We start from the raw sequence: 25,932 nt of genomic DNA on the forward strand, positions 1-25,932 counted from the left end.
TTGACACCTTCTAACATATAGTCAATTGCATCCATTTTTCCAACAGCTCTCTCACCTTCTCCTGGTTTGAGGATCACACATTGTCTTCAGTTGTGATGTTGTGGAATATTATTTTAAGATGTGTTATATTCATTTATGCTTTGGAATACTTGTTTAATGATGCAAAGATGTGTTGCGCTGTTTTATGTTGCATTTATTTAACTCTGTGAAGCTGTGTCACTTTGCCTGCCTAAAACACCTGATTGGTCTAATAAAGAACTGAATGGCCAATAGTTAGGCAGGAGAGGGACAGGCGGGGCTGCCAGGCAGAAAGTATAAAGAGAAAAGAGAAGAAGCAGGAAGGAGGAGTGAGAAAAGGAGGAGAGGAGGATGCCAGGGGCCAGTCACCCAGTCAGCCACCCAGACACGGAATAAGAAGGGAAAAAAAAGATATACAAAAGTAGAGAAAGGTAAAAATCTAGAGGCAAAAGGTAGATGGGATAATTTAAAATAAAGCTAGCTAGAAACAAGCCAAGCTAACGCCAGGCGTTCCTAAGTAAAAATAAGTCTCATGTATTGATTTGGGAACTGGGTGGTGGGCTCCCAACGAGCCAACAAGTAAAAACAAACAAACAAACAAAAACAAACAACAAACCCTACAAACTGATCTTGGCCAGTGTCTTGGCATCTTTGTCTTTCACACCATCGGTATTTTCCATGGGTGCTGATCTGTTGTTTCACAGGATGCTCCTTGCTCTGGGTTTGCTTCATGTTTCTCTTCCCAACCACAGTCAGCTTGTGGGTTTCCAGCATAGTTCCAGGGTAGCCAGGACTATTACACAGAGAAACTCTGTCTCATAAACAAACAAACAAAAAACAAAATCTCAAAACCAAAAGCAACAACAAAAAGCATATAACAAAAGGTACAGATTCAAATGTGTCTCTATTCTCTTTTTATCATGAAGGAGACTCGTAATGAGCTAAACTGCTCTGGTTTAGCGTACATGAATACAGTTCTTGACACTTAGTCTTCCTTGTTGTTTCTGCCTTGTGGGATCACTGATTCATAAGGATGCAGCTGGCCACTAGAAGGCCGGCTATAAAACTGTACAGAGGGGGCTGGAGAGATGGCTCAGCGGTTAAGAGCACTGACTGCTCTTCCAGAGGACCCGGGTTCAATTCCCAGCACCCACATGGCAGCTCACAACTGTCTGAAAATGCAGTTCCACGAGATCTGACACCTTCACACCAATGTACATAAAATTAAATAAATCATTTAAAAAAAAAAACTGTACAGAGGCCGGATGGTGGTGGTGCACACATTCAATTCCAGCACCCGTGAAGCAGAGACAGGTGGATCTCTGTGATTTTGAGGTCAGCCTGGTCTACAGAGGGAGTTCCAGGATAGGCTCCAAAAGCTACAGAGAAACTCTGTCTAGAGAAACCTAAAAAACAAAACAAAACAAACTATACAAGTAACAAATTACCACTGAATACATAAATCAGAATTCTCTTTATATTTGAATAACTCAACCACCTAAAAAAGTTAGGCCAGAATCTAGAAGCTGATTTAAGTTGGTTAACAGTGGGCCTTACTTGATAGCTCTGAGTTCACCAAAAGAAACTCATTGGTCACAGTGCCTGACTTTATACTAACCTGGACTCATACAAGAATTTACAGAATATCTTTGCACAGATTATATATACATTTTAGACCTGAGGCTCCTGTTCAAGACAATGACTATAATAAAGTTCTCCAAATTAGCCATTTGAAAACCACATAGCACCCTGCTATAGCTCCCAGTCCCTGCGTATTCTTGTATTCTGCTGGTTTTCGTGTCTCTTTTCCTGGTTCCTAGAATTTTACCCTGATCCTCAATAACTGCAGGACTCAGGGAACACACACACACATGCACGGGGCATACACACATATCCACTTACTGCTATGACTTGGGGTCTGTTTCCAAGGGCACAGACTCTGAGATCTGTCTCTTTCCATTTACAAATTCAGTCCTGCTTGCATTGAAGTACGCTGATATGAACAGTGTCGGGATACAGAGTCATTCTAATCCTAGACAATCTGTCTAAGGGTCTCCTCAGCCACTCGTCCACTCTCACAAATGACCCAAGCCTAGGACAGTCCTACCTTGGAAGTATTATCCCAGCGTTCTTCCTCTACAAACAAGCACAACGAGATCCAAACATCTTGTGAAGAAAGCAAGCTTCACACAGTAACCACACTGCAGCCCAGCTAGCTCCACTGTGCCAGGGATCGGGGTGGCTTTCTGACGGCTGAGGTGCTCCATGAAAATGATCAAGGCACCGTCCCCTCTCTTGGCAAGTGTGGGTTGTTGGCAGCTGAAGCATGCCAAGGTCCTTCAGTCTTATTTACTCATCTCAAATTCAGCCACAGAGCTGAAGCCCAGCCAGGTCCTGGAGGCCTCTAGATTTCCTAATAGATTCTGTACTGAAGATGGCCCTAAAAGGGACACAGACCTGTAGAGGTGCAGGTGCTGGCGATGCCCCTTATAATGTATTTCCATCAGGAAAATATAGTCTATGTTTGAAAAAAAAAAACATTTGAAGATCACCCAGGGTGTCTTTAAGTTGGAGATCACACATACAACTCATAACAACTCGTGGAACTAATTTCATGGTTATATTATATATAATACAACCCCATACAATAGCTACTTGGAAGGTATGGGGTGTGTGGGGAGATATCAAGAAGTTCAGGACACGGTCTTCTGTCCTAAAAGCCTGCAATCATCCTGAGGAGACGATTCAAACATATATTAAAAACTTGCTAGAACAAGGTAAAGTCTGATGGTATGCTCTGATGAATGGAAGAAAAAAAAAGGACCACTGCGAACGGAGGAACAGTATATCACGTGGCTGAATGCTGGGGTTCATAAATCAAATGACCTCCATGAAGCCGCAGCTTTTCCACTTCCTAGCAGTGTGACAAGTTACTTAAGTTTGCTAAAGCACTTAGGTCAACTCTGAGCATTTTGGTGACCTGGAAGTGATCGCTATTGTTGCCATCTCTATTCAGTCACCACTTCAAGGGTGGGTAGTACATGAGCCCAGGAGAGTGTGCCAGAATCATAATGGATAATTCGCTCCAAAGCTGCTCAAGTTACGTTTGTAACTTTGTTGGTATCTACTAGGCAGGGGTTGAAGAAGACAGCAAGGCCTATTTCACGCAGAGTCTGCACACAGCACCCTTCCACGCGAGATGCTCGTGCCTGTCTTTAGGGGGCGCTGAGGCTCAGCCGCCGCGGCTGGCCCAGAGCGCGTCCCCGCCCCGCGCGTGCGCGACGCCCAGGTGAGGAGGCGGCTGGGCCGCGGCTGGGCGGGATCCTCCGGGGGGGGCGGAGCCTGAGCGGCCAGGGCGGGGCCCAGCCGGACCCAGGCTAGAGGCGGGACCAGCCGCCGCCGTCTCCGTCTCGCCACCACGGCCCCCACACACCCCGCAGTCACCGCGGGAGGAGCGGAAGCCGCCGGCCTCGCCCGTCCAGAGCCGAGCCGTCCCGAGCACTGACGAGCGCCCGCCGCCTCTCTCCGGCCCGACCCCTCCCGATCGTGCGGTTCGCCCCAGCCCCGGCCCGAGCGCGCCCACCTGAGGCCGCGCGCCCACCTGAGCGAGCACCATGGCGGAGCAAGAGAGCCTGGAATTCGGCAAGGCGGACTTCGTGCTGATGGACACCGTCTCCATGCCCGAGTTCATGGCCAACCTTAGGCTCAGGTGAGCGCGTCGCGGCTGCCATGCTGGGGTTTCCCTGGAGGGGGCGCTGCTGAGGTGCCTCGGGATTCGGGGTGCACCGAGCAAGCAGTGCCCGCGAAGGAGTGCGCCGGGGTGACAAGGGGTCCGCGGCGCGGGGTGGTCACGCCTCCCCGAGAGAGGACGCCTCCGTGGTGCGGCCTTGGGACTCCAGGGTGTGACGAGGTCTCGGGCTGCAGTTTTAGGGGTCTGGGGTCGTCCCTGAGTGGTGTCCGGATTGGGGGCGATAGAGGCAGGCTGAGCTTGAGCTCGCCTGGGGCAGCACCAGCCTGCCCTGCGCCAGGTAAGTGATGTGGGCGGTACCGGATGACTTAATGGAACAAAAATAAAGAAAAAGGAAAACTTTCAGGAGCGGTGTAGTGGCCCTGGCGGCCCTAGGAAAACGGGAGGGCTGTTTTAAAAAGAGACTGGCATCTCTTCCCGTTTTCAAACTTGCTTTTCTTTTCCTTTCTTCTTCTCCCCTTCTCCTCCCCTGGCGTGGTTCTATCCTGCCATTCAGGATGCTATGGAGTGAACCCTGAGCTGTCTGTTCCGGGACACGGGCTATTTTTTTAGTTACTCGTTCGACGTAATTAGACACGTTTCCAGACATCGAAGAGACTGCTGTACTTGCCAGTGCCAAGATAAACTGTCTGAATTTGACAAGGCGTCCATGGTTTCAGTTTTTTCAAGGAGTTATGGATGGAGCCCTTGTATTACTGACATCTTTGAGAATTTAGTCACAACTCAATGCCCCAAAATGGGCTTCCAAAAGAACTTATTTTAAAGTCTTCTATTTGAGATTATTTCATTTTCGATAGAGCAATATGTAAGCTGAGCATTAAAGCAGTTTGACTTTTAAAAAGTGAAACCAAGTTTCTAAATAGCTTAAAGTGTGTGTGTGTTCGTTCGTTCGTTCCCAGAAGCTTTGCTTTGTCTATTGCTTATAAACTTTATAGCCAAATATCACTTCGTAAACTTAAAACCTGAAGATCGTAATTAGATTTCGATGTTTAACTAACTTCATTTTTCACTATCAACCTTAATTTCACAATTTAAAAAACCCTGTTTACTCTTTGAACCTACAAAACAGTTTCATCCATTCTTTTCTGCCGTGCCTCTTAGGGTAACCTTGAACTTTTGATCCTCCTACCTCTACTTCCTGTGTACTGGGCATGCAGAACGTACACTACCACACCTGATATATGTAGAGCTGGGACTCAAACCCAGAGCTTGGTACATTAGGCAGGAGTCACTCCAGCAACAGACAAACGGGCTACATCGTCAGCCCTCATTTGTTCTGTACCAGGCTTCCTAATGGCTGGAGCAAGAGTGCGGAGTAGGAGCACCAGCCTGAATGCTACACCTTCCTACCATAAACTGTGGGCCTCCGTTTCTTAGTTATAAAGTAACAAGGATCTCCAGGAGTTTTCAGCAGTTACATTCTCCACCTCCCCAAGTTTCCTAGGGTAGTAGTCTCAAAGGACACAACGTATTCTAAATAGAGTGTTACATAGACTATGTAGTTCCTTAGTGTCCTCAGAAAGGCCATTTCAAGAGTCTCTAGGGATTCTAAAATTTGAGGATGCTTACCTACAGTCCCAACTACTTTAGAGGGCAGTGCTGGAGAATGTTCATTTGAGGCCAGTCTGGACAATTTATCAAGACTGCATTAAACATTATGATTAGAGGATGCCTGAATCCTTAGTGTAAACTGACAAAAGTAGCTTCTTCGTGTCTGTGGGACATGTATTACAAGAAACCCCCTGGTGGATAAGCCCTATTTACTGTTTTCTCATATAACTACAAGCCTATGATCAACTTTATAAATTCAACACAGTAAGAGATTTTTAAAAAAAATACTGATATAAAACAGAACTATTACAGCAATGTACTATAATAAAAGTTAGGTCGAGTTTCTTGTGGTTTCTCATTCAAAAGATGGTTTTATGTCATATTCACCCTCACTGATAGCATATAGCTGAATGCATAAAATGAAGTTTTGGATAAGGGAGTTCTGTTTGTATAGCCTCTATTACACATATCTTCCTGTATTTTCTTCTTTGCAGTCCCAAGGATTGAACTCAGGGCCTTGTGTGCACTTGGCAAGTGCTTTACCCCCGAGCTGCACATCTAGTCCCTCCTGTGTTCCTTAAATCATATCTAGGTTGCTTATAATACCTAACACAGTGTAATGCTCTGTAAATAGTTATATTATATTATATTATTAGGGGATAATGACAAGAAAAGTCTGAACTTGATCAGCGCTGATACCGTGATACAATGTTTTCTCCAAGTCTTTTCAGTTCTCAGTTGATTGAGAATATAGAACCAGCAATTATAGAAAGCCAACTATAGATTGTATTCATAGTACTAGAATAGCTTGTTGCACTTTTTTTGTTGTTTGGTTGTTGTTTTTATTTTACTTATTTATTTATTAATAGTCTCCCTATGTGTAGCCTCAGACTTAAAGCAATCCTCTTTAGTCTCCTGAGTCTCATTTGACACCATGTTTTATATGTTAATTTTAAGCCAAAATTTAGATGCCCAACCTTTTTTTTTCCTTTTGCCTTTTTGAGACAGAGTTTCTCTGTGTAGCTTTGGCACCTGTCCTGCAACTCGCTCTGTAGACCAGGCTGGTCTCTACCTCCCAAGTGCTGGGATTAAAGGCATGTGCTACCACCACCCGCCTAGATGCCCAACTTTTATATAAATGGCATCAAATGTCATCTTAATCAAAATGATATAATTACAGTTATAAGCAGTACTATGGTGGTTCAGAGTCAATGGCCAAGATTCAGGTTCTCATTTTACTACTTTCTTGCTATGGTCTAAAGATTTCTTATTTAAACATCTCTGTATCCTTATCATTTTTTAAAAATAGGTCATCTTTAGGTTAAATTCTTTAATATATATAATTCCAAAGCTACTTCCTGGCAAATATTTATTAGCAATACTGTTCAAAGTTTTCTCAGATATACATAGCATAGAGAGTTATGTAAAATAATAATTTCACCAATTAAACTTGTTCAAAATTATTTGAGATGCTACCCTTTCCCCATGATGGAGCTGTGTGCTTTGAGAAGTCTTTTTATAATTAAGCTGCTGTCAATTACTAATCATTTCAGTTTATCAGACATCAAGTACATCTGCTAAGTATATACTACACACAAGACACAATTGTAACACTTGAATATGGTGTCTTATTTTAAGTTCCATACAGCATATGTACGACACACATGGCATGATATTAGCCAGAACTTTGAGGAATTTTCTGAGTTTGAAGTTGAAGGTTTAGAGTCTGAGTTAAACTAGTTTTTAAAACTTCCTTTTTGCCAGATATGGTAGCTGACTCCTGTAATCCTAGCACTCAGAAGGTTGAGGCAGGAAGCTTGCAAATTCAAGTTTAACATGGGGTACATAGTGAAATCCTGTCTTACAAACTTCCCCCATTCCAACAGACAAGAAAGGCAAAGCAAAGAAAGACACCTCCCCATCCCTCTATAATAGAGTTAAGTGGTTGTGGCTTTTAAAAATTAGCACCATCTTTATTCCTATTGTCAGTGTTGTGTGTCTGACCAGGCTTTTGCATGCCTAGGAAGTATTCTACTATGAGTTTGACCTGCAGCCTTTTTTAAAAAAAGTAAATTGAAGGACAGTATTTAGAATTTGTTTCAAAGACTTTCACATTCATTGGTTGCAAGCTTTCAGAGGTTTGAATTAGTAGATCTTTAGGGAGAACCTGACGTCTGTGTGCACAGAAGAGAATGGTATAATTGAACTTTGCTTAAGGTACTCTGGAGGATGAGATGGGTGGATGCAAAGAATTATGAGTGTGATCTGTTCCTTATCTTTAAGAGGCGCTATGTCAGTGAATGCCAGGAGATAGGTGACAATTGCTATTAATTTAGAAAACAGAAAAACAGATAAGCTTTATAGAGCTAAGGTGGCTGGCTATTTGCCAAGTAATTCTATGAACTTAATTGTTCTAGAAGTTTGAAAGAGGGACAAACCCCACAGGTTGACTCAGAAACACCCTGAAGAGAAGTTGAGCTAAGCTCCAGAGAATGAGTAATGCTCATCTAGGTGGACCTGTGGGTGGAGAACATTCCAGGTGGATACAGTGGCATGAATGAGTAGGGAGGGTGGCAAGAAAGCCAGCTGTGTATTTAGATGATAGTGAATGAGCTGTGCTGTCTGCAGAGGAGTTGGTATTGGGGATCTGTGGGAGGAATCATGAGCTCTTGTTAGCAGGATTCCTGACTGGTGCTCAGATTTCCAGTCTGCCTTTTCCCTGCCAGTCAGAATCCTGGATGGTTAGATACCTATATGTGTTTGGGTGGTTGGGACTCACTACATCACCAAGGCTGACCTCCAACTCATAATCCTCCTGTTTCTTCTTCCACGTGCTAGGATGATAGGTGTGTGTCACCACAGCCAGCATTTGTGTGTGTGTGTGTAACTCTGACAGTTGGCTGTAATTCTCACTACACAGACCATCGGCTCCTCAGTTGTTAATTCCCTGAAGCCTTAAACATAGTGTCAGCGAAGGGTGGCCCCATACCTTCTTTTAGAGCTATAAATCCCAACCCAGATTTATAACCACCCTCTCTGATAGTTTAAACTTCCGGTCATAGTGACATTCCCCCTCCCTGACTGTATTTAGCTGTGAGTTCCTGGAATTTGTTGCTGTGTCCTTTGGTTTTTCAATTCACTTTATTTAGAGATGACCAAGAATCTCCATGGCAGACCAAATACTAACATGAGATGTTAATAAGTTTTCAGTGTGAGTGCCTTGGGCTACAGCAGGTATATTCCTTTGGCTGTCAGCAGGTGAAATGGGAGGTGTCTGTTTGAGGCGTGGATGCAGGGATGCAAATGAAATTCCTGAAGATGTTCCTATTACTCCTGCCCTCCTCATGCTGGCTCCAGTTTGTGATCCTTATTCTGGAATGTCTGGCCCTGTGATTTCTGCCTGGTTTTTCCGCATGGACCGCTTCCGTCCTTTTTAGGATCTGTAACATACATGAAGTATCTAAGGCTGCAGTTACTTCAGGGGTCTGTGACATCAAAACTTGATTTTAATTTTCTCAACAGTGGAAATTTTCCATCACCGTGCTGGGCACACAGTACATTCCTTTGGGATAACAGTTTCCGTATTGTGGATAGAGAAGAAAGGAAGTTTTCAGTTACTTTCAGTAAAACTTTTATGGCCTTGGGTGTGGAGGTGCACACCTGTCAATCCCAGCACCTAGGAGTCCAAGTGAGGAGAATTTTGAGTTCAAGCCAGCTTGGACTACATAATAAGACTTTGCCTAAATAGTCAATCAAATACATAATTTAGAAACTTTAAAAATATCGTTTTCAGTTTGGAACTGTCTTTTCAGAGCTAGTGTTGTAGGTCTTCAGTGTGATCACCTAGCATTTGCAAGGCCCTGGCTTTCCTCCCTAGCACCATCTAAAGGAAAAGACAGTAACAACAATTGGACTGTTCGCTGCTTTTCCTCTGTTGGAACTAAAGCTTGATTTTTGAACATTTACTCCAATCACTGTAACTTCACTCTGTTTATACTACCTGTGCGTGCATGCATGTGTGTATGTGTGTATGCGTGCATGCATGTGTGTATGCGTGTTTGTGTGTGTGTGTGTGTGTGTGTGTGTGTGTGTGTGTGTGTGTGTGTGTTTGTGTGTGTGTAAGGCCAACTCCCGGTGCTATTTTAAAAATTTTTTGAGACAGGGTCTCTCACTAGCTTGGAGCTCACCAAATAAGCTAGGCCGGTTAACCAGCAAGCCCCAGGGGTCAACTTATGATTGCCTTCCCAGCGCTGGGGTTACAAGTGCCACCACACCTGGGATTTTTACTTGCATTCAGGTTCCAACTTGGAACTTAATTGTAAGGCAAACACTCTACCGACTGAGCTATCTCCTCAGCCCCACATCTACAGGTGAATGTACTTGAGTGTGTGTATGTGGACAGGGTAACGTTAAAGAGCTGGTGCGGATTAATGTGAGTAAGCATATCTGAGAAGATTCCATTTGTATTTCTTGCTCTTGTAACAAAATCTCCCCGGGTCTTGAGGCTCCCTTCCCTTCCTCCCAGAAGTCTCCTGTGAGAGGAAGAGACTTGTTCTGTTATTTCTCTTTAATTTTCCAGTGGAGGTGGTGGTGGCAAGGTGCTTTCTGTTTCTAAAGGATCTGTGCCCAGGAGTAAGATTCCTGTCAACCCTCTTCTGACACTCAGGCCACATTCTGCTTCCCTTTTAGCTACTTGTTTGGGGCAGGGAGCCCTTGCTTCCTCCCTTTTTAGCCTGACCCATTCCTGTTCCTGAGTCTTTCTAGCATCCCAGCAGCTTCTAACCCTATCTGAGTGCACTGTTGGGTGGATAGGGGAACACCTAGCTCTTCTGAGCACACTGTTGGGTGGATGGGGGAACACCTAGCTCTTCTGAGCGCACTGTTGGGTGGATGGGGGAACACCTAGCTCTTTTGAGTGCATTGTTAGGTGGATTGGGGAACACCTTGCTCTTCTGAGCGCACTGTTGGGTGGATGGGGGAACACCTAGCTCTTCTGAGTGCACTGTTAGGTGGATTGGGGAACTAAAGTAGTCAAACATTGAATAATTGGTCTTCAGCAAGAACTCTCAATTCTAAGTGTATATCAGAGCCTGGTGTTGCAGGCCTATAATCCCAGTTACTCGGGAGACTGAAGCAGGGTGATTAAAAGCAAGGTCTGTATGAGCTCAGAGTGAGGTGAAGGACAGACTTGAAATTTATGGAGATTCTATCTCAAATTGCAAAGAAAAAAGAGGGCTGTGGTTAGGCATAGTAGCAATGCCAGCAATCCCAGGATTTGGGAAGCAGAGGCAGGAGGATCAGGAGTTCAGAACCAGTGTTGGCTCATGAGTTTGATGCCAGCCTGGACTATATGGAACCCCCCCACACACATACCCACACCCTTATATACATTTTCTCTCTCTCTCTCTCTCTCTCTCTCTCTCTCTCTCTCTCTCTCTCTCTCTCTCAAACACCCAAGATAAGAGAGAAAGCTAGGGATGTAGCTCAGTAGAGAGTAGAGTACTTGCCTAGCACTCAGAGGCTCCAGATTCAATCTTGAGTACCACCCTCCCCTACAAAGAGGAACAAAAGGCATATAACCTTCTCAGTGTTGTTCTTGATTGTGGACTGGGGAGGAGAGGAGTTATGGATCGAATAGGCAGACAGCAGCTAGGGGCTCATGCTGCCATAGAACTCTGCCCACACCCAGTAAGCCATTGGGTCATCGGAAACTTTGGCAAACAAGGTTTTCCCTTCCTTACCAGACCCTGGGTGGTCTTCACACAACGTAAACCCACCATGGGTTCAGTGCTTCAGTTCAAACTTTTTCTCCTTAGATTTAGAGGAGAGGTGAATGGCACACTAAATCTTTTTGGCTTCCATATAAAATTCTTTGGCAACTGCCTTTGGAAACGGACAGTCTGCTCTGTGCCTGTTTTGCACATTGGCTTCAGATTGGAACAAAAATGGGAACTTGGGTTTTGGAGCTGCCATTTGGAGTGAATCACCCCCACCGCCTTGTTTCCTCTCCTCTGTGACAGACTTCCAAGACTATTTTTATTCAGGGTCATTTCTTGACCCTGTAGACTTCTGCTGAGTTTAGCTCCCAAATACAGCCAGATGTGGATGGAATCAAACACTCAGAAGTCACTACTGGTTTCTTTCATTACAGGCTTCTGAAGGGATTGACTCTTGACTTTGATATGGATGGACACGTTTGCACAATGATCTGCATGCACTTCACTTCACTGAGCTAGCCTTATGTGGAGAGCTAGCTGCTCACCAGTGTTCTCACCAAATGTCTGAGTCAATCTAGCAAACAGAACCGTGATCAAACACAAACCCCAGTTTTTTATAATTTCCTAAAGATAGGATTGGGCCATTGTGTCATTGCCCAGCCACTGCCAAGTTGGTTGAGAGGGGAACTCTGGTCCTCAGTGACTCTAGACCTATGGTAGCTTCCCCCATGCATGCAACCACTGACATCACTCAAATGCCAACCCTGTTCATAGAGGTTGGAGTGAGAGGGCAAGCCTCCTTCTAATTGTCTTTTAAATCCCTTGATTGATTTGACAGTTTTATTTCCTGGGGAAACAGGCTTCTTTCATCCAACTGCTCTATAATTATTGGTTAGGGCTCTTGAAAAGATCTATGTTTTCCATACTTTAGTTTGGGGGCATTTGTGTGGTAGAAGAGAAGGGAAAATGTGCTTGCCACAGGCTTTGAGGTCTGCCTGACCCAACTCCCAATCTCATTATGATTTAGGTTCCCTAGACCTCAATGTCATTGTGTGTGGACAGTGATCACCTACGGTTACTGCGATGAAATCATCTGTGTGGAAAAGGTCTGGTCAGAGCTTAGTTTAATTTCCACTTAACTCATGTTGACTCTTCCCTACTCCTTCCCATATTGTCTTCCCTCCCTGTCCTGCCTTACCCCTGTGAGTACTGAAGTAGCTGTGTTCTTCCTCCTCCAGTAAAATGGGGGAGTCAATTGTTTTGTTTTCATCTGGGAAGCAAGGATGAAAAAGGTCCTGGGAGGAATTCTGGTTGCCCGTGGAGAAAGAAAGATGTTTTCCATGTTCTACCTGGTTCCTCGAAGCCTCCCTTGTGGGAATAATGGACTATTGTGAAGTTAATGATAGCATCTGAATAGGTGGCCAGAACACAACAGGTCTTCAGTGAATGCTTAACCTCTGGTCCAGCCCCTTGGACTGAACATTCCCTGGCCATGTTCAGTTCGTTCTGTAACCGCCACCTGAAACAATCACGCAATGTTTACTTCCTGAAAACCATCTCAAACTCTCCATAGCAAGCACTTCTGCTGCCTTTTATTCTGTGTGCCATGTTCTCTGCTCTCCTACGAGTTGGCAGCATTGATCCTCAGATTTAGGCACTGATAGCCATGTGATAAACTTGTAAGCAGAGTCTTTAAAAATAAAACCATTCTGAAACCAAATTTCCTTACCTAGCTGTGGAATGATTTTCTTTCCTTTTTTTTTTTTTTTTTTTTTTTTTTGGTTTTTTGAGACAGGGTTTCCCTGTAGTTTCTAGAGCCTGTCCTGGAACTAGCTCTTGTAGACCAGGCTGGCCTCGAACTCAGAGATCCGCCTGCCTCTGCCTCCCGAGTGCTGGGATTAAAGGCATGCACCACCACCGCCCGGCCTCCATATGATTTTCTTATACTCTCCAGTATCAAGCTGAAGACCACTGTGCTGAGTACTTACTGGGGCTTTCTTGTGGAAGTCACTCTTTGAGAGATAGCTTGCTGGGGTAAAGGATGCATTAATGAATGAATCAACGTGAAATGAAATATGGAGCCGAAGTAAACAGTGCAGATAATTCATCATTCTAAGTACTCCCTAGACAGAAGGAATCAACATACCATATTTTTTAAAAGAACTGATGACAACATAATTAAGATCTGTACATATGAATATATTACAGCCCAGGGGGGATTGAAAAATGAGATTGGAAGTGGCTTGGGCATACTCTCTAGAAGAGGTACAACCTAAGCAGATCCTTGATAGAAAAGAACTGTCTCTCATTTGGAAACTGTTTTTCCTGCTGCCTTCTATCCCTGGATGGCTTTTCTTCTTTTTCTACCTGCTCAGAGTGAGTGGGCTGGCCTTGCTCCTAGCCAGCTTCCATTGCGCAAGGCTGCTCTCCCCCATATGTCTGCACCTTTTTAGTCTTCTCTTATAATGTCTTATAATTAGAGATTAAGTTGAATTGATAAAAATTCTCTTAGACAGTCACTACCACCAGGCGTGATTAAGCTTGTGCTTATAATCCCAGTCCTCAAGACAGTCTGAGGCAGGATAACCCTGAGTTAAAAGCCTCTCTAGGTAGGCCAGCTTAGGATATAGAGTATATTTTATAAAATCAAAAAGAGAACAAGACATTCATATTCATACACACCCCCTTTCTGGAATCACATCCTTCTGAAGCAGCCCAGGCACATTTGTGTCCATTGGCCTAGTCTGGTTACTCTCTTTCGTGCCTCTCTGTGGCCCTTCACTGGAATGAAAGACTGGAGTTTTCGTTTCTGAGAAGTGGTGTTGATGGGACGGATCTGGGATGGAGTGCTAAATGCCACTCTGAAGGATGTGCATGGTAATGTAGTTCAGTTTATTCTTGGGGAGGCAAGTCCTTGTGATGAGGAAGGATGGCCAAGGAAAACTTTACATAATTACGATTGCTGGCTCATCTCTGAGTCTAGAAGAGGATGGGGAACAGGAAATCTCCCCTCCCTTATTCTTATGCTCAATGACTGAACTTCTGAGACTCAGCACCCAGACTGTTGTGTACTGTGATCATGACATTGAGGGTGGGAGGTGTCTGTGAGCCAGCCTGTGAATTAGATCACGGCTTCCAACATTTCCTGATGAAATAGTGGAAAGCAGGGCATTTACAGCAAAAGATTCCAGTAACAGACTTGAATAGCTGGAAAAGTCTATCAAGGCCGTCATCTGACTCCTTGTTCATACTTCGCCTCCCTTCCAGTTCCCCCCATGTCCTAGCTCTATCCTTGTAGGTACCCAAACTTACAGTCCCCACACAACTGCTTCATGGATGTTGCCGTTCTGACTGACTAGGACTCCATCTCCCCCACATTCTACTCGACTCACAACATAGCAGTAGGTTCACTTTAGTGTGACTGAAGCTTTAACTCTAACATGGCTGTTTTGCTTTACTAGAAAGACTGCTTATTGCTGAGCAAGATTTTTTCCTAGAGGAGCCACAGGCTAGTACAAAGTTCTAATATGTCCTTTTGGAATGATTGGAAGGCATTCGAAGGAGCAAACAAAACACAGCTTCCTTTTAATTTCTTCTTTCCATATCTCTCCCATGATTATATTACTGTCTTGATTTAAAAAAAATTATTTGCCATTTATTTATAGAAGGTTCACATAAACAATAGAAGCAATTGAATTGGTCCCAAAAAAATAGTTTCACCTAAAACAATGAAGCAAACACCAAGAGAAACTCAAACAATTTTTCTTTCTGTGACCACAAAGTCGGCTTTGAGGACTTATACAATGGAGAATCGTCTGGAGCAACTGTCTGAGACTGCTGGCCTATCTCAGTCCACCGCTTTGTATGTAGCATCAAGTCAGGAAAAAAAGCCGTAGTCAATTTTCAAAAAGGTCAAACACTGTTGAAAACACTTAGACTTATTTAGAATGATTCTACTGTTAGTCTTGTTTTGGTTCTGACTTACATAGATATCTGGATCATTTTGAGTTTTTTATAGGAAGAGTTGTTAATAATATCAGGTTGAGTTATCAGATTCTGTTATCTTTCTCTAAATTCTTGTGATTAATAAGAGAAGCTTTTAACAAAACAGAGGGTTCAAAGTCAAGCCTGGGCTACGTGAGACCCTATCCCCAAATCCCAAACAAACAAAAATCTCTAGGCTAGTTTAAATGTAAGTTACAACTACGAGAACTTGTAATCATATTCAGCTAGTTTTTCTGTCAGTTTGTGTTTGTGTCTTAGCCTCTGTGTCCTGAGGGCCATGCAAAGGCTAATCTCTAAAGGCCTATTTGCATTAAGGGCAAAGATGATTTTACATGCATATATGAATGAATAAATAAATTCACAGTATTTAAGCATCTTTGTTTCCTTGTTAAACTATGCATTTTTGTTTTCTAAAAGATATGAATTTAGCCCTAGCTGGCATGGAACTTACTATTGTAGACAAAGCAGTCCTTGAACTTGTGATGATCCTTCTACCTCTGCCTCTAGAGTGCTGGGATTTCAGGCCTGTGTCACTGGGCCCTGCTTCATTTACTGTGTTTAATGTATGCCTTTTACTTCTTGTGTTTTGTGTATCATGACTTTTCTGTTGTAACTTCAGTCTTTGGGAATATAGGAAAATAAAATGACCATTACTCTCAGAGTATGAGGTTCTGCAATATATCTGGGACTCTCTGGAAAGTGGTGACGACCTCCTTTTCTTTCCAAGTTTGTAAAGGGGCTGGAATTTTTTTTTTTTTTTTTTTTTTTTTTTTTTTTTTTTTTTTTTTTTTTTTTTTTTTTTTTTTGTAAACGGCTCAGGAATTAAGAGCTCTTGCAACTCTTCTAGAGGACCTGAGTTTGGATCCCAGCACGCACATTGGACAGCTTTACAACCACCTGTAACTCTAGCTCTGAGAGGATTCCACATCATCCTCTGGCTTCCCTAGACACTATATACATGTGGCGTGTTCTCTCTCTCTCTCTCTCTCTCTCTCTCTCTCTCTCTCTCTCTCTCTCTCTCTCTCTCTCTCTCTTTCTCTCTCTCTCTGAAGTAAGTCTTAGGAAAGAGTTGTAGAACTCAGGATGTGATGCCTGAGCCATAAGATAAAGTGGACACCATGGCCAAGGGTCACTGTCGCCCCCTTTAGCCAGTTAACTGTGTTTCCACCACGCTCCCCAGGCTTTCACAGCACCGTGATGCCTTCATTCAGTTTCTATCAGTTGTCGAATGTCCACAAGGCGGACACTTCAGTATAGCAAGTCCAGTGATGCTGATTCTGGTGGTGTCTGTATTATTCCTTACCAAGGAGGAGCCTAAGGAGCAGCCTGGGATTCCAAGTGGGGTCCAATAGGGCTTTAGGCCACCTGCCTTTCTGTGGCTCTCAACAGAGCAGCTTCACTATGGACTGGGGTTCCAGGGAATTAATTCTCCATTTGGAAAAGCACCAGCCAGTGAGAAATCAGCTTATAAACTACTGCTTCGGGTTTAGAGCTTTAGCCTCAGAAACATGTGCACCCTCAAAATTAGAGGTACTCCCAACAAAAAGCAAAAGTGGAGTGCCATATAAAACAAACCCAGGAGACAGTGAGTTCTGTAGTTACACATGGCTGCACCACTTGGTGTTTTGGTTCTCAGGTTAGCCTGTATGGCCTAACCTTAAAGTGTGAATGATTCTCACATTATAAGGCTGTTACCAAGTGAGATGTGTGTTGTTTGTTTTGAGACAGGGTCTCACTATGTAGGCCTGGCTGTCCTAGAATTCCTATGTGGAAGCTCTTGACTCTCCCTCCTGAGTGCTGGGATTAAAGGCCTGAACCACCATGCCCAGCTGGAGTGTTTAATTCTTAACATGTTGCAAATGCTCAGGTGTAAATATTTCCTCAGTTTTGCTTCTTTGAAGAAAATATGAAGTTGGGCATGGTGACACATGTATAATCCCAGATCTTTGGAGGCAGAGGCAGGTGAATCTCTGAGTTTGAGGCCAACCTGGTCAACAGAGTGAGTTCCAGAACAGCCAGGGCTACACAGAGAAACCCTATTTCAAAAAAAAAAAACAAAAAACAAAAAACAAAAAAACTATTCTTTTGGGCTGGAGACACAACAAGAAGAGATTGCCCAGTGGTTAAGAGCACTGGCTGTTCTTCCAGGGGACCTAGGTTCAGTTCCCAGCACCCACATGGCAACTCACAACTGTCTGTAACTCCAGTTCCAGGGGATCCGACACCCTCATACAGACTTACATGCAGGCAAAACATCAATGCACATTAAAAAGAGAAGAAAATGTAAATATATGATTTCACTTTTTCTTCAGTAACTCATCATCGTGGCCATAATTTTGAATAGTTTTTTCAAGCCATTGTTGTATGTAATCCTTTCCTCCCCAAATTAATGTAAATAATTTAACCTTTAGAGTATATTGTTGTTGGAGGCCGCTTGTTCATTCACTGATGCTCAGACCCAAAATAACCACACAGAATCTGTATTAATTAAATCACTGCTTGGCCTATTAGCTCTAGTTTCTTATTGGCTATCTCTTACGTCTTAAATTAACCCATTTCTATTAATCTGTGCATTGCCATGCGACTGTGGCTTACCGGCAAGGTTCCAGTGTCTCTGTCTCCTGCGAGTGGCTACATGGTGTCTTCTGATTCTGGCTTCTTTCTCCCAGCATTCAGTTTACTTTTCCTGCCTAGCTTTACTCTGTTAAGCCATTGGCTGAAAGTAGGTTCTTTATTAACCAATAGCAATAAAACATATTCACAATATGCAGAGGGAAATCCCACATCAGTATATGGTTAAGTCTACACGATTTATTTCAGTTTGCCTCCCTGTAAATCTTCTCTGCCCTCTTAATGTACAAATCTAATCAGTTCTGGGTTCGGCAGTCAGATAAGCTCATTAGGAGGAGTATGTTCTGATTAGACAGATCTTGTGTGTCAGTTGTGTGACATCAGTTTTAAGAAGCCTGTGTCTTGTCTTTGCAGCTGAGGGCCCTTTTTCTATTGCTTTGGTATGTTGGTTTAGGAAGCTGAGTTCTAGGTAGGTGCCATGCCACTTGAAACTTATTCCTGTCCTTGGCATTTGAATTTATGTGTGTGGTTGAACAAACTTGGCTTATGAGTGGAATTTTCCATCCTGTGAGCATTTTGATTGCTTGCTGACTTGTGGCAAGTAGCTGCCATGTGTCTATTTGCATCTCTGACCTCTTAGGCTCCTGTTTTAATCTGAAACCTTTAATGAAGAAGAACTTCTTTAATGTTGTCTTAGTTTGTCCTAGACAGGTGTTGCACATAACCTGAATTGTGTCAGAAGTGCCCAGCTTTAGAGAGACTTCCTGGGCTCCATTTCCTGGAGACTGCTTTCCTGAGTCTCATGATGCCCAGGTGATTCTTGTGTACAGCCAGGTCAGTAACCACTATCCAGGCAACTGTGCTTTCAGCCCAGGGTTGTGCTTTGATGAAGCAGAATTGGGCATGACTGTGATATGAGCTGACTGGCATATTAGCATATATAACAGCCAAATAGTCATGGTTGCTATTTGTTGCAGTTTAGTTGTTTAATAGTCGTGTACTATTCTCTATCTTTGCGTTACGTTTTCATCCTATGAACAGGCCTCTCTTCCACTTTTGCTATGCTGTATGTTGTTTTACTTTCTGCGTCCAGGTAGTTGTTGTTTTGGTTTCTTGTGACAGGCTTTCTCTGTGTAACCCTGACAGTCTTGAAACTCACTTTGTAAACTAGGCTGGCCTTGAACTCCTGCCTCTCCCTCCTGAGTGCTGGGATTTAAGGCATAGACCACCATGCCCAGTCTGTGTCTAGGTTCTTAAATAAAAAAAAAAATCTGGAGGAGGTAGATGACTCAGTGGGTAAAATGCCTGCTTCACAAGCACAAAGACCTGAGTGGATCCCAGTGGTGCCTAACACTGGAGGGATGGGGAGAGAAGAGTGCAGAGATAGGCAGATCCCTGGAACTCACTGGTTAGCCAGTCCAGCCAATCAGATGAGTTCTGGAGTCACTGAGACTATCTAAAACAATAAGATGGGACATAGAGGAAGACATCTGCCCACTGACCTCTGATTTCCACCTGCATGTTGTATGTGCCCATCCATAAATGTGTGTATATACCTATAATGTAACATCTGACACATTCCCTTTGTAATGTATATATTGTTTTAAATATCTATATTTGTAAATGTATATATACTGTTTTAAAATTTGGAACCCTCAGTTTTCCTTAAGAGTATGGCCCTTGGCAGGTTAAGCATGTGCCAGTGGATGACCCCATACCCTTGAGTATATTAGCAGTACAAATAAAGGGAAGATACGTAGTTGGGAAGGGGTGGAGTGGAACTGGGAAGAGTTAGGGGAGAAGCAGGGGATGAATATAATCAAAATACATTGTATGCGTGTGTGAAATTTTCAAAGAATAAAAATATTTAAAATTTTGGACTCTTTTTACTTACTCAATGTGTAGTTTTGTAAACTGCTTTCTTATTTAGCATAGTATCATTTGTGCTTTCCCATGGCATTAGGGGTCTTTGGAAGAATGATGACCATCATGTGTTCTCTATTCTTTCTGTGTAAGAGTGACTGGGGATACTATGACTCCTGCGCTTATGAAGCTGATCAGCCAGCAGGGAGACATACTAATTTGGTAAACAATGAGAAAGGTTGAAGGAATCATTCAGGGTTTCCTCGTCAGGGAGGTGTAACATATGTGCAAGTGTAAGAGTGTGCCACAGAAAAGGCCCTGCGTGGGGAAGTTGTCTTTAGCTGAGATCAGAAGGATGAGGAATCTGTGTGTGTCAGAGGGTGGGAGGGAGGGAAAGAATCAGATGGGGAGGGGTCCAGGCCAGGCAGAATTAGTCACATGTGCATAGTAGAGAGAAAGAAATCAGTTAAGACAAGCAGACTCTGCACATGTTTTCAAAACTGCAAAGTGTCCAGTGATACTAGAATCTGGTGGGATGAAGCAAGCGAAGTGGGGACAGGTGACAGTGGGGGACTAAGAAGCCACACTCGTGAAGGCCTTGAGAAGTGATGGCTCAGACTTTCAGTGCAGTGGAAGCTATCAACTACATCTTGTAACAAGATGGCAGTATCGGGTGAAAGCGTACTTTTACACATGCTTGCTTTAGTTTTACTGCCAAAACCCCCCAGGTCTCCTAGCTGTTCCGAATGTTTGTTTTCATCAAGACGGTGAATTGAGCACAGATTTGGCAGTTGCTTTCTCCATGTTTCCTCTAGTGTGATCGTAAACATAAATAAGCGCCTAGGTGTGCTCTCTAGGGCAACAAAGCTGTTCTTGACTTGAAGTGAATCTTGATAATGCATAATTGGGATTTTTTTTTCTGCTTCAATTGAGAGAGTATTTCTGAGCCATGAATTCTCTGAGAAGTCTCTGAGTCAAAATTTAACACCAGAAGAGGGTACTCCAGATTTTTCACTCCTGTACAAACACACAAAATGAGAAACAGCATGCAGTGGTAACATGGTCCACAAGTAAAGTACCAACTCTGTATTCATTTTTCTGCTCCTCCTCTTTTCCTATCGCAGATTGTAATCTAGTAACTCTTCAACTTCCTTTGTTATTATTTAAAAGAAATATTCCTAATAAAGATCTGAACACTTGTAACAATGGAAAGGAAACAATGTGAGTGAAAAGTAACCAGTAGTTCTTTAGTGACTACTAATTGAACAATACAAACAGAAAGTAACCTTTAGAGGGGAGCCGATGAGGGGTTCAGTAGACTATACTATGTATCAACATTGTTCCTGGCCCTATCCACCTCACCTGGAGGGAAGAGTAGTCCCACGCTCATCCTGTGTCAGTTTGAATGCAGTTGACTGCAGGTGAAAAGAAGTCCTGACCACAGTGGCTTAAATCAAAAGGAAACACAAAAACTAAACCAAGCAGTCTGGAGATGAGAGGCTTTGGCCATGTCCTGAGGGCCCAGCCTGTGACTCCCTTGGTCCTGTCCTTCTGGTGCTTCTCATTCTCTTCCTGGTGCAGATCATTGCTGTAATTCTGTGCATCCCACTTGGACACAGTCACCTCCAAAGGAAAGAGAGGGACTACCTGATGTCTTATCTTCCAGCTCTGCCCTCAGTAGACCTCTTCATACATGTAATTTGTCAATATTTTGTTGCATGCCCATTATAAAACCTGCCAGAGAGGCGCATGAATATCAAGGTTAGTTTAGAATCCTTGGGAACTGAGGACACAATTTGCTTCTGTTTAACTTGGCTGTGTAGACGGGACTCTGTATCTGAACAGCCAGGTTCTTTTAGAAAAGAAAGAACTGAATGGGTGGAATAGTGTTAGGAGGTGACCAAGAGTATCTCCTCTATGTACTTTCATAAGCTATGCATACAGGACAGAGTTTGTTCAGAAAAGAATGCTTCCTGTGTAGGCATACTTGAAATTAAATCATGTAAGGAGTGACTGAAGAAAAGGAGATATAGATCATGATTTAAAAAACAAACTACAATATTTGAGTAGGAACTGGTTGTGTTATTTTGGATGATTCCAGAAGATAGAATCTGTACTTGTAGGTAAAAGTGCTTCTCCTGAAGGCAGAGTGATGTAAGTATCTATGTCAAGGGTAGGGGAGCCACAGGGCCCAACATTAGGGTTTGGAGCCCAAGCTGAATGAAGGGGGTTCATACCTGAGGAGCTGGTGTGGGGAAGAGAGCCTCTGAGCAGACAGGGTCCTGGGGACAGCAGTTAGCTTAATTCTTAGACTGATACTGTCACAGTGCTTATGTTCAAGTAGCCCTCAGAATGGCATGTGATTTAAGATTTACAAATTGTGTATTTCTGGAATTTTCCATTCAGTATTTTTGGGTTATAAGTTGACCACCGGTAATTGGAACCACCGAAAAGGAAACCGCAGAAGGGGGGAAGCTACTGTAGTTTGGGAAGCAGGACCAGCTTCTGTGAAAGGGAAAGTAGGAATCAATTATTTACCGAGATAACTGCTAGGTATCTGGAACTAAATTTGAAGGGTTTTTTTTTATTCCTTATCTCTTTTAATCTGCTCAGCTTTACACAATAGGCTTTATATAGATGTGAAACCCACAGTGAATTAGAGGCAGTTGGTAATTTGAAACCAAATTGGCTTGAGTTCAAACCCATGACCTATCAACTACTGACCAGCGCTGCTTCCTAATATGATAAGGGCTGCAGACGGCTGTAAGATACTGAGCACTCAAGTTGATATGGAGGGGATCATAGAACACACATATTAGACCAAAAAAAGCAATAAATGCGAGCAAATGGCCAGTGGATGAACCTTTAGAAACATATTTATTTGCTTGTGTGTAGGGGCTTTGAGGATTACACTCAAGTCATCAGGCTTGGGTGACTAGTATTTTTAGATGCCTTGGTTCAAGAAGCATATATCCTATACAGAACTGTCAGTAATAATGACCTTAAGAGGAATCAGAAGAGGAGTGTCCAGGGAGATTGGAAGAAAGCCAGCAAGTGTGGTGGTATAGGATTCAAGAGAAGAACAGAATGGTTGACAAAGGTGGACACCCCAGAAATGTCTAGGGAGAGATACACAATGACTACCCATTAGATACAGTCTTAAGGAGAGCCTTGGTGCCATCAGAGAATGGCTTCAGTAGAGGTAGAAAGTAATCTGTAGTGGTTGAACAGTGAGTGCTGATAAGGCCTTCTAAAAGACTGCTGTGCAGGGAGAGCAAGATGTCACCAATGTCACCATGGGAGCCTGAATATGGGTTGAATTGGGGTTATATTTTAAGCCTAAGGAGTTGAGCGTAGATAATGGTATAACAGAGCGGGAGGGAAAGAGTGTGGAGGGAGGGGAGAGAAGTTAAGAGACTGAGATTAAAAGAAAAGAGAGGTATAAGATGGGTCTAAATGTGTTCTTTGCCCAAATTGTCCATTTCTCTCCACCATAAAGCAGAAACCTTGCTGTGTGAGGAAGGGTGTTCGCCGTCTAGCTGCGGTGTGCTCTACAAAACTGTTCCCAAAAATAGTAAGCCAAGACGTGTCTTAGTTAGGGTTTCTGTTGCTGTGAAGAGACACCATGACTATGGCCACTCTTATAAAGGAAAACATTTCATTGGAGCTGGCTTACAGTTCAGAGGTTTAGTCCATTATCATCATGGCAGGAAACATGGCAGCATGAAGGCAGACACAGTGCTGGAGAGGGGCTGAGCGTTCTACATCTAGAACTGCAGACAGCAGGAAATGACAGTGACACATTGGCCAGGCTCGAGCTTCTGGTACCTTAAAGCCCACCTGCTTAGTGTCACACCTTCTCCAACAAAGCCACACCTACTCCAGTAAGGCCACACCTCCTAATAGTGCCACTCCTTATAGGCCTATGGGGGCCATCTTTATTCAGAGCACCACAGCATGTATTTATATGCATATTCTGAGTGGAGGCAGCTACGATATTTTCCTTATAAAGCTGTTCAATTCCGTACCGTTTTCCTGGTGTGATCTCATCAGAAATGCCTTCTTACAAGGAAGAGGAGAACAGGCATTAAAAGTGAATACACTCTTAGCCAATAAAAGCTAGCCCTAAAGACTACTGTCCTATAACCAAAGAAAGTCAGTGCTTCAGACCCATTCATCCAAAGAACTCTCTCCCACGTTTTTCGGGGCTGAGTATGTTTTGCAACATGCATTGTTTACTCTGTCATGGTCACACTCCCTGCCATTTAGCTTGGTTCTGAAGAACTGTTTTGATCTGTATGTTGAGAAGGTCTTAGAGGTGTGCTAAAGCAATGTGATATAGTGGGGGAAATGGAAGTATTAGGTTTAGTGTTAAAGTGTAATACGGAATAAGTCAAAACCTGGCAAGCACACAAGTGTCTGTCAGCTTGGGATGGGAAAGTGAGTTTTGGTATTGAAAGAATACTACATAGCAGCAACAGCAATGAACTATAGCTATACAACGCAGCATGAATCACTTCACAACACTGAGCAAATGAAGCTGGGCACCAAGCAGTACCTATCCCACACCTCCCTTGCCAAGTTCAGAAACAAGCAGCACGGATTGGTAGTATTGGAGTTATGACGATGGCTCTTTTTGAGAGGGGAAAGAAAGCAATAGTGGAGAAGGCAACTGAAGGCTTCCAGAGTGCTGTGAGTTTGTTCCCCACACATATGGAGTGTGCTCATCAAATCTACACTTTGGATCTTTGCCTTCTTGTAATTTTATACTTCAATACAAATGTACATAAAGGAAGACTGACAACAGGGGCCTTCTGGGAGGTGGTAAGGAAACTACAAAACTTGGACAGTAATTGAAAATAGGTAGAAGGCCTTTCATCTTATACGATGAATCCCCTCCAGCTAATAAAGATTAGCCTACACTCTTTTAATGTTAGTTGGCGGTATGTCATGGCTTTAGTGAATTTACATTGACTGGATGAGGTATGTATGTCCACAGTTCCCCAGAAATGAATGTATATTTGTGTACCATACATCGGTGTTTCCATAGCAACTATACCAGCACTGCCTCTGCATTAGAGTGTATTCAGGTAGTGCACCCATCCAAGGGAGTGTCTCAGCTCTAACCTCCAGTTCATGTGTGTTCCATTGCTATGGTTACAATCTGTTTATCCTGCATTCATTGCTTCTCATGTTTCTCTCTAGTTTCATACTGAATTAGATGCCTTTCAGAAATTGCGTACTTATGGGGTTCTTCCTCATGGGCTATGTTGAACTCAGTTGGGCAGTATACAGGAAGTACAAACTATCTGACATTATTATTTCTTTGTCAAATAAAATGTCATTTGCCATCCTGAACAAACTGTATACTGTGCTGCAAGGTTAAGCAATAATCACTTTGGATTATTTGTTTGCTATTGGCTTCCTTTGTGATTCTTCTTTTTACCCAGCAGACACTGCAGCTGGTTTCCATAGATGTGCAGACTTCACATCCAGGTTTATTTCAGGTGGAACCTTAAGCTTTTCTTGGCAGGAGGTGACTTGCCCGTGGGGAATCTTGAATGCTTAAATAAGGAAGAGATCTGTTTTTCAGAGTTTCATAACTTTTTACTAGTCACTACTTTGCCAAGATGCATTTTATTCCTTTAAAAACCCCCTGTGAGTTTGAGCTTCCTGATAATTTTTTTTTTTTTTTTTTTTTGGTTTTTCAAGACAGGGTTTCTCTGCAGCTTTAGAGCCTGTCCTGGAGCTAGCTCTTGTAGACCAGTAAAGTTTAGCAAGGCACGTGTGTGTTTGAAATGAAAAGTAACTTTCCCTGAGATGAAAAGAGATTTTATTTTTCTTTGGCTTGTACTAATTCCAGTATGGTGAAGTTGTTGAATTGCTAATAAAGAGAATATTTGTTATTTTTCTGTTTTTAGAAAACTAAGGTAATTTTCGCCTATTTTTGAAACCAGTAGCTATAAAAGGTGCCTTTCAGGCTTTTTCTTTAGAAGAAGGAAAAGGGCATTGTGGGAAGGTTTTCATGAACCTACTTAAGATCTTGCATGCTGTTAGCACAGTGGTTCTCAACCTTCCTAACGCTGCAGTCCTTTAATACAGTTCCTCATGTTGTGGTGACCCCCAACCATAATTTTTTTCTTGCTACTTCATAACTGTAATTTTGCTACTGTTATGAATCTTAATGCAAATTTCTATGTTTTCTGGTAGTCTTAGTCAACTCCTGTAAAAAGGGTCTTTGACCCTCCAAAGGGGTCATAACCTACAGGTTGAGAATCACTGATCCTACCCTGTGCCTGTAAGCCAAACTATTCATTAAAGTATTTGTACATTTGATTATCTGTCGGCTATAAGCTATGTGTTAGAGGCACAAAGATGAACAAACTCTGTATTTAGGAAAAAACAGACAAAAATGTAGTTCTAGGAACATGAGTCATAATGTGGTAGGAGTGAAGATGG

The 25,932-nt window shown here is 43.0% G+C and overlaps 2 protein-coding genes across 2 annotated transcripts in view; one reads left to right on the forward strand and one right to left on the reverse strand.

Moving 5' to 3' along the window:
- The window catches only part of Tmem98 (transmembrane protein 98), a 41,524-nt gene extending 39,209 nt beyond the window's left edge, over positions 1-2,315 (reverse strand). Inside the window, exon 1 of the mRNA XM_038325736.1 lies at positions 2,126-2,315. The gene's annotated coding sequence lies outside the window, so the exon portion shown is untranslated. The remainder of the gene's footprint in view (positions 1-2,125) is intronic.
- A 1,085-nt stretch (positions 2,316-3,400) lies between these two features.
- Positions 3,401-25,932, forward strand: part of Myo1d (myosin ID) — a 301,212-nt gene continuing 278,680 nt past the window's right edge. The window contains exon 1 of the mRNA XM_038326939.2: positions 3,401-3,727. Within this exon, the coding sequence (XP_038182867.1) occupies positions 3,633-3,727 (95 nt within the window). The 5' untranslated portion in view covers positions 3,401-3,632. The remainder of the gene's footprint in view (positions 3,728-25,932) is intronic.

The sequence above is a fragment of the Arvicola amphibius genome, chromosome 4 (assembly GCF_903992535.2).
Source record: "Arvicola amphibius chromosome 4, mArvAmp1.2, whole genome shotgun sequence".
In the NCBI taxonomy this organism is placed as follows: Eukaryota; Metazoa; Chordata; class Mammalia; order Rodentia; family Cricetidae; genus Arvicola; species Arvicola amphibius.